Below are 9,087 nucleotides of genomic sequence, written 5' to 3'. Positions count from 1 at the left end.
AATATAAAAAATGAAATACTCAAAAAGATTAAATAAATATACAGATACAAAAAGATGAAATAATATAAAACCCACAAATATGTGAAGAAAATAATAGGATGAAGATTAAATAATTAAATACGATGTAAATATTAAGGTATTTATATGTAAATAAAGGTGTGTATGAGTATATAAAGGTGTGTATGTGTGTATGTGTATATATATATAAATATATGTATGTATATAAAGGTATATATGTATATAAAAGTATATATATATATATATATATATATATATATATAAAGGTTTGTCGCCATCAGATTCTCATGAGTCATCCCTCCGAGGCGTTTAGGCTTTTATTGTGAAGGCTGTGATGTCTTGCTGCAGCTGCGGAAGTGAGAGAGTTAAAGATGAGAGAGAGAGAGAGAGAGAGAGAGAGAGAGAGACACAGAGAGAGAGACAGGGGAGACAGAGAGGAGAGAGAGAGACAGAGAGAGACAGAGAGAGAGCAGCGACTGAAGCTGCGTCACAGTGACGTCACAGCCACGGTCAACACGTCACAGCTGGACTCAAACAACGATGAAGCTTCTTCTGTTCATGAGTTTCATGAGTCTGTGGAGAGGAAGCGATGAAACCGGTGAGAAAAGAAACGGAGAGAGAGAGACAGTGTGTGTGTGTGTGTGTGTGTGTGTGTGTGTGTGTGTGTGTGTCTTGGTTCAGCAGCATCACTGTGGGGACATTGTCTCTGGTCCTCACCTGTAATGGACAGTTTGAGGTCAACACTTGGTTTAATGGTTAAATGAGGTTTAAGTTCTGTTCAACATTTAGTTGTGATGGTTGAAGTATAAAGTACAAAGTACATGAGTGTGTGTGTGTGTGTGTGTGTGTGTGTGTGCTCCTGCACGTGCACGCTGCAGGGCGTCAGCTCCATCCTGTTGTCAGTGGATCTCGGAGATGTGAAGTAATGAAGTACAAGTACTTAGTTCCTGTACTTCAGTGGTTTGTACTTTTCCTGCTGGTTCAGTTCAAAGTGGATCAAGTGTCTCTGATCAAACCAGATTCAACATGTGATGATGTAAACCGGCTCCTCTGCTACATACGTGTTGGTCATGTTCTGAAATCCATGGATGCTCTTTTCCTCAGGTGAAGAGAAATGAAGGAAACTCTCCTCCAACATCTGCTCACTTCATGTGTCATGGAAACAATGAGAGTCACCATCCATGTCCTTTATTTCCTGTGGAGAAGACATGGCAGCTTCCAACACACCATGTGACCACCTCTCTTCTTCTTTCTCCTCACTTTCTTCTCTTCCTTCATCTGCTCCTTGTTTCTATCTGCTGCTTCTTGACTGTCTTCACTTCCATGTTTGTGTAGAAGTATCTGTACTTTCACCACAAACTTCCTCTTCTCTTTCATCTCTGGTGGAATTTAAACTCTGCTGCCTGAACATGTTTTTGTTGTTGCTTGTTCTGAAGAAAACCGTTTAGATTTTTAGATCAGTGATTTTATTGGTGTCTGACGTCCTGTGTGTTGAGTGTGATTCACTGGCATCAGTGAAACAATGACAGTTGTGTAACAGGTCGATTTTATCTACAGGTGAAAACACCTGGCTTCATTTCCACTGAAGAGTTCAAGTGTTTATTCATTCAATTACTTTCTGCCACTAGGGGGCAGTAGAACAAACTGGCCTGTATTCAGGTGTTTGGAGAACTTGGACTCAAATGAGCAGAAACCAGAGAGACAGAGTTTTTCATTGAGTGTTTTGTGTCCGGACCTGAGTCTGATGCTTTTCCTGATCACAGACACGCGCTGTGTAAAACATCAGGTAGATTTAAACATGAATATCGATTCAAATTGTTGGTCCAGACCCGACTCATCAGGTCCCCACACTGAGGTGGAGACGACCGAGTGAGGCTCCACTGAGCAGCTGAGGTTCTGTGGGGAAGCTTCAGGGATCAACGTCTTCAGAACCAACTCAAAGTTTGGTGTTGCTATAAATCCACTCTCCTGGTGCCACACTCTCTGTTCTCTCCACCAGGGGGCCTCGTTTCAGCATAAATACACATGAGGGCAAAAGACAGATCACAGCGTGTGGTCAGAACAGCAGGATTGTGGGATTGTGTGAATGTGTTTCCTGACTTTCTTTGAAACCTGATCACGTGCATGTGAACTCACTGATGTGCACGTGTGTGTGTTCCAGGTGCAGACCCCGTCATCGTGAAAGAAGGGGATGATGTCATGTTACCGTGTTCCTTCAGCAGCAGCAGCATCAGGCATGAGCTCTTTGACTGGAGGAAGGACAGACACAAGGACCAAAAGGAGGTGTTCATGTATGACAGGGGCGACATCAAACCTGCACGTCAAGACGAGACGTTCAGAGGTCGAGTCTCTCATTTCCCAGACCAGCTGGATGTGGGAAACGCCTCCATAGTCATCAGAGACACCAAGGTGACCGACAGTGGAACCTACACCTGTGCTTTTCCACTTCTTCAACCAGCCAGAGAATCGAACATCGTGCTCGTCGTCGGTGAGTTTTTCCATGAAACGCTTCAAACGATGATTATTTACAGACGCGACTGGTTCAAGTCTCACATCAAGTCCCGCCTCCCTCACCCCCTGCACTGTTTGACTGACTCCAGGTCACGTCACCGACTCAAGATGGCAGCTCAGAGATATTTTGGCTCCGTGTTTGAGCAGCAGGAGGAGGCGTAGAGGTGTCGTCCATCTTTATTTACAGTCTGAGGTGTTTCCTGACTCTTTGTCCAGAACTGACACAAACCAGTCTCATCTGTAAACGTGTTTAAACTCAACTCTGGTTTTATTCTCTTGAGTTTTCGCTGTTAAAAATCGTTTTATGAACAAGTTTCCAGGTTCACGTGTTTTGTAAGGTTGATGACATCACACAGAGACTCTGACATCACGGTGTTTTCTTCTCCTCCTTTAGATCCTATCTTAAAAGACAGAAGTGACGCAAACATCCCAGGTGAGTCTGATCCGCAGCTTCCGGCAAATGTCACCGGAGCAAATCTGAACTTCACTAATATCAACGGTTTCATTTTTAATATTTGAATCAATGACACTGAAATAAAATGTGACTCAGAGGAACATGGCTCCAGTTTATTGTCTGTTCAACAAGAATTTAATGATGTTTTAAATCCTGATTCCAGATTAAGATTCCTTTTTATTGTCCCACAATAAGATGAATCAATAGAATAATGATATAATTTTGGTTCCTTGAAGAATCAGTTTTCAGTTTCAACACATTTCACGTTAGTTTGATTTTATCCATAATATGGTAACAACGCAAAATGTGAGAGAAAAGTTGTTTGATTGTCATTAGAGTCAGAAAATTATTCTTGACACAAACTAGAAATTAAATGTTTTCATGTTAAATGAAATAAAATAAAAAAATGTATTTGAACAATAATTTTTACAGAAGTTTTTAAAATAATGTTTAATTTAAAATGAAGATGAAGAGAAAAGCCAATGTTTTAATAATTCTCATTTTAAAATGTGTTTTTATTCTATATTAACAGGAGCAGCTTCAAAACCGTCTGTCACAATACTTGATGAAACAACTGACAGGGTTCTGCTGCAGTGTGAGGTTCGAGGTGCGTCTCCTAAACCTGTGGTTCAGTGGCAGAACAGAGCTGGAGACATTGTTCCTGCTGAAGAACCTCAGGTCTCTGAAAGAGGAGGCCGCTATGACATCATCCTCCAAACGACTGTGACCAAGACCGACCACTATCGCTGTGTCTCCACACAGGAGGAGATCAAACACCAGACTCATGCTGAGATCTTTGTGCTGATGAACGGTCAGTTGTATTTTCATTTTCAGATAATTCAAATTGTTCATGACTTATTTTTTTTAACAGTTTTAGGTTGAATATAAAGTTCAAGTGGCTCAAAGTTGGATGAAAACTCCTCTGAACAGGTTGAAAATGTTTCAGGCTGAAGGTTTTATTCTCACGTTGACTCCTTCATTATTATACAGAGATGAGAGGATGAATGATGAGGTCACTGAGATCTCACATAGGCTCCTCCAGCTGCAGCTCACATCTGTACAGTTGATAAACTGTGTGTTTGTGCTGCATCAACACAAAGTGTAAAAACACTGATGGTCACATTCACAGGAATAAATGAGCTTCAGTCTGAATTCACCTTTTAGGAGCAAGAAGCTCCTGAATCATTGTCTCTGGACTGTGAAGATGATGATATGAGCTGTTCATGATCCACAGTTACACTCTGACGGTTCAGTCGCTGCTGTTTGTCCACGTGTTTCAGAGAAAATGTTTGAGCACAGAAACTGAGCTCATTGAGAAGTGGAGCTCAACACAAACCTTTCAGTCCTGAAACACGTTCCAGCTGTGTCTCCTGAAGCTGCACTTTTCCTCCACACGTACAACCACCAGACTTTGAATGAGATATGTACAAACACCATGTGTGAGTGTGAGAGGCTGATCACATGACACACGTGAACAGATTGTTCAACAGTCAAACTCTTCCTCTGTCTCATAAAAGAAGTCAACGTAGATTCTCAGCTGTTGGATTGAACCAGTTAGAGCTGAACTGGTGACTGTTAACAGAGAGCGTTATAAATAAAGGTTATTATAGTGGAGATTTCTGCATCACTGGATTCAAACGGGTGATGTCACAGAATCAGCTGTTAGAAATTCAAATCTTTCCTCATAGAAAAGTCATAAATATCCTTTAGATGAGAGAAAACACTGCAGGTGAAGAAGAGCACCTTTTTCATTGTGTCATCGTGAGACTCAGTGCTCACTTTATTAGGTACACCTGTACATTCTGCTGCAGGTCAACACAACAGCTCTGTCACCAGTTCTACAAAGTTTCTAAAGTTCAGCTTCAGAAATGTTTAAATTCAGTGATTTATTACTGAGGTCACAGTTAAATGTGATGTTGTACTGGACGACATTCAACTAACAACTGTCTCTTTAATTGAACCTCCCTGCTTATAGACACGAGGGATCAGAATATTAGGAACAGCTCTGAATACGACACAGTCCAGTTCAACACCATCACTGACTCTGACCTCAGGGATCCAACATGTGACTGGATTTAGGAGCTGTGACTGTAAAGAAACTGAACGTTCCAGGAGTCGTGAGAGTCGACTTCCTGACAGAAGAGGCGTGTTCAGATTGTACAGGTGTACCTAATAAAGTGACACCGACTCAGTTAAAGTCTGACAACAAACTAAAACACATCAAGAATCATATGAGAGGAATAGAAAATGTTGTTCACATCTTAACACGTGTCTACAACAGATTTCATGTGATTTTATTCATAATATTAATGAGAATTGTTGAAGCAGAAAGAAGCTGTTGAGAAATTCCAGGTTTTTCCAACATCTGTACTGTGTCTGTGCTTCTGTCTGGATATGAGTCACTTTACTGTCGGAAATCTTCACAGAACCTTTGTAAAGTGTTTGATGTGACGCATCATGTTCTGTCACAGCACAGATCTGCACCTGATGCTTTATTCTTTTATTTCTCTCTCTTGGTTTTCTTTCCTCTCAAACACACTTGAATCCACATTAACACACAGAGAACAGCTGAATGAAAACGTGTTCATTCATGTTGGTTTTCAAGAAGACGTCTATAGCACCACAACATTCAAGTGTCCTTCAGTTCTTCAGAGACTAATGTGACAAACAACGGTTCATAAATAATGTTGACAACCAAACATTTGATAAAAACCAAAGTGTTTCTACAAATCATGTCCTGTCAGAGCAGAGATCTGTAACTGATGCTTCATCTGTTTTCTTTCCTCTTTAACACTCTGTCGTCCACATGGACAAACAGAACAGCTGAACAAGAAGATCCAGGTCTTTATTAGATGTTTGACTTGATAAGTTATTCTTTATGTTCACAGGAGCAGCTACAAAGCCGTACGTCACGACACTTGGGGAAACAGGAGATGGAGTTCAGCTGCAGTGTGAGGTTCAAGGCGTTTTTCCAAAACCTAATATTTATTGGCAGGACGGTGATAAAAACCTTGTTCCTGCTGAAGAACCTCAGGTCTCTGAAAGAGGAGGCCGCTACGACATCATCCTCCAAACGACTGTGACCAAGACCGACCACTATCGCTGTGTCTCCACACAGGAGGAGATCCACCATGAGATTTACACTGAGACATACGTCATCGTCCCTGGTGAGTTTCTTTATATTTCTGCTTCTACATCATCCATCATCTACACCACTCATCTTTTGAGAGTCGCAGGCTGGAGCCAATCCCAGCTGTCGTTGGGCGAGAGGCGTGGCTCACCTGTCAGTCAAACACAGAGCTGACATACAGAGACAAACGACCATCAACCGTTCAAACCCACGAGTGATTTAGATCCAGCAGTAAAACACAGCCTCATGTCTTAATGGGAGGAAGGTGGAGGAACCAGAGAGAACCCACTGACACAGGGGGAACAAACTGCTGACCAGTTCACAGGTTTGAACCCAGAACCTTGGGACTGTGAGGAGACCGTTCCAAACCGCTGGTCCACCGTGCCGTCACTGAAACATTTAGAACATTTGAACCGTCCATTTCATTTTCTAAATGTTTCCACATATTGAACAGAAACTCAACAGTGACTAAGTTAACGTGGACGACAACATTCAGACGTTGAGCTCATTCACAAAAAGACGTTATTGAGATCATGGTGTTTACATGAGTTGCTCATAAAATCATTCATTCATATGTTTTACATTTGAACGAGCAGAGTCTGATGATGACGCCATCGTGTCCCACGTTCCTCTGCTAGTTTGAAACCCCCAACCTGAGACAGTTCAACATACGATGCTACAGTTTGGATCATTTTCTGTGTTTTCAGTTTTAATCTTGAAAAAGCTTTTTATTTTTCCATCTTGTTGAACTTAAGACTCAGGTCACGTGTCCTCATCAGCTGGTCACTGTCGTACGTTGATGTCAAGACGCTGTGAAAACTCCAACAGGACGTTAGAACGTGATGAAGACGTGAACATGTCTGATAACGTGACTCAAGTCAGAATACTTCACGTCTTCTTCTAAACTCGACTTTATTCTGAGGAAGATGATCAGAGAACATTGTCGACATGGCAGCGTCTTATTCAGACTCATGTCTTGTTCTGTGACATTTAGAATATCGGTGTCCATGACAACAGTAAGTGATGAAGACGTGTGTGTAAAGGGTCAAACGTCTCAGACTGAGTGGGATCAGTTGAGTCTCTGAGACTAAACTTCATCTACAGAGAGAAGAGGAAGAAACAATGTGTTAGTGACCTGTGTGAAACTGGAGCATCTTCAGAGTCTCTGTTCTCATTCAGCTCGTAGCTGCAGGTTTGAAACATGAAGCATCTGTTGAATGTTTGTAGGAATTGTTGAAGCAGCAGAAGCTGACGAGAGAATCTCTGTGGAATCTGAACGGATGAACTCAAATTCAGAAATCACGACTGTGTCTGTTGATTCACAGCAAAATCAATGATCTGGGACATTTTCCTGAGATCAGACACAGATTCCACGTTGATCTCTGGTGAGTGTTTGTGCTGAAACAGAAGAATTAGACGAGGGTTGATGATTAACAGCGTCTGAGCCGAGCAGCAGGAGGAACGTGACCGTGAGACGGACGCTGACGTCACTGAGCCCGGTGACGTTCATCCACTGGTGTTTTGATCTGCTCATCACTTCACATCACAGGAGCACGTTGAGTTCTGTGTGAAGGTCGTGACGTCCAGTCTGCTCCACGTGAGGTGACGCTAACTTCTGTCTCTTTCAGATACTCGCACTGCACTGATCGGTGGTCTTGCTGGTGGTGCCATTTTGACTCTTCTTGTTGTTGGTGTCATTGGTCTTGTTCTCTACTTTATGCATAAAAGGAAAACTTCACCAAAATCTAGCTCAGGTAAGTTTAATTAACTTATTATTTCACTTTAATGATGACGAGCAGACGACAACACAAACAATTGTTTATCTGATGTTTAGAGTTTTGACAGAGACACAAAGATTTCTGTTGGTTTTTATCATCGACTGGAAATAAAGATGAACAGGTTCAAATATCTCTATCGCCCCCTGGTGGCTGGCTGCAGTATAGGTCATAAACACTTTTTATATCCAGGCACTGATTGTGTAGTTATATACAGTGTGTGTAGTTATATACAGTGTGTGTAGTTATATACAGTGTGTGTAGTTGTATACAGTGTGTGTAGTTATATACAGTGTGTGTAGTTATATACAGTGTGTGTAGTTATATACAGTGTAGTTATATACAGTGTGTAGTTGTATACAGTGTGTAGTTATATACAGTGTGTGTATCATCAGGTGGATTTCTTCGTACTGTCGTTAACTTCCTGTCTTGTTGTTTTTCTTGCTGCAGATCGACCAGACTCGTCAGAAGGGACTTCTCTTAATAGAGATGATTGTTGACGGCGGTGGCTCCGCCCTCTTCTCGTCACATGTTCTGCGTCTGTTCTGTTAGAACCAGTGAGAGTTTTAGAACCAGGTGGTGAAGACGTTTCTGCTGCTGCTCACTGATCTCACACATTAAAGCTAAAGTCAGGATGAAGGTCGTGGTCGGGCAGACGGGCGTGACGGTAACGAGGTGAAAGGTCCGGTTGTCACGGTGATGAATGTGCTTGAAGCTCGTTGTGTTTTCATGTGGAAGCGTCACCACGACCTCCATCTTCCCCCGACGCTAACCACAAGTTTTCAAACGTGTTTTAACTGACGTCAGAAAACAGCTGGACTCCGTCTGTAACTTTCCTGAAGCAACAACGAGACGTTCACACCTGCTTCATGCAGCCGCTGACCAGGTGACACAGGAAACAGGAAGTGAACGTCTCCAAAGCTCTTCTTCATTGGTTCAACACATATTTACCTTCAACTCAAACATGAATGAAAAGCATCAGAGTGACGACCTCACAACGCTGTTTACTTAAAGGTGATGATGTCATCATGACGTCAGCTGCACCACACGCTGACACGTGATTGGTTCGTCTAAATCAGCTCATTATATATATAGAAGCTTCAGGTCGTATCTGTCGTCCTATAGGAGGAGAGAGTTTTGAATCATGCATGAAGTCATTTTCTGACCTTTGCTTCAGAAACAATGAAACTGAAATAAAA

The 9,087-nt window shown here is 42.0% G+C and overlaps 1 protein-coding gene across 3 annotated transcripts in view; it reads left to right on the top strand.

Annotated features, from left to right (window-relative positions):
• The first annotated feature begins 385 nt into the window (after positions 1–385).
• Positions 386–9,087, top strand: part of LOC138411360 (CD276 antigen homolog) — a 19,791-nt gene continuing 11,089 nt past the window's right edge. Inside the window, exons 1-7 of one of the 3 annotated variants that reach the window (XM_069531249.1) lie at positions 443–616; positions 2,180–2,506; positions 2,924–2,962; positions 3,516–3,794; positions 5,872–6,150; positions 7,742–7,867; positions 8,339–9,087. The exon at positions 8,339–9,087 is cut by the window's right edge and continues 485 nt beyond it. In XM_069531249.1, the coding sequence (XP_069387350.1) occupies positions 559–616; positions 2,180–2,506; positions 2,924–2,962; positions 3,516–3,794; positions 5,872–6,150; positions 7,742–7,867; positions 8,339–8,388 (1,158 nt within the window). In that variant the 5' untranslated portion in view covers positions 443–558 and the 3' untranslated portion in view covers positions 8,389–9,087. Of the gene's footprint in view, positions 617–2,179; positions 2,507–2,923; positions 2,963–3,515; positions 3,795–5,871; positions 6,151–7,741; positions 7,868–8,338 lie in introns of all 3 variants that reach the window. The other 2 variants (XM_069531269.1, XM_069531259.1) reach the window with 2 other exon arrangements.

Source organism: Paralichthys olivaceus, chromosome 2 (assembly GCF_024713975.1).
Source record: "Paralichthys olivaceus isolate ysfri-2021 chromosome 2, ASM2471397v2, whole genome shotgun sequence".
Classification (NCBI taxonomy): Eukaryota; Metazoa; Chordata; class Actinopteri; order Pleuronectiformes; family Paralichthyidae; genus Paralichthys; species Paralichthys olivaceus.
The sequence above is the reverse complement of the archived record's forward strand: the minus strand, read 5'-3'. Positions and strand labels throughout refer to the sequence as shown.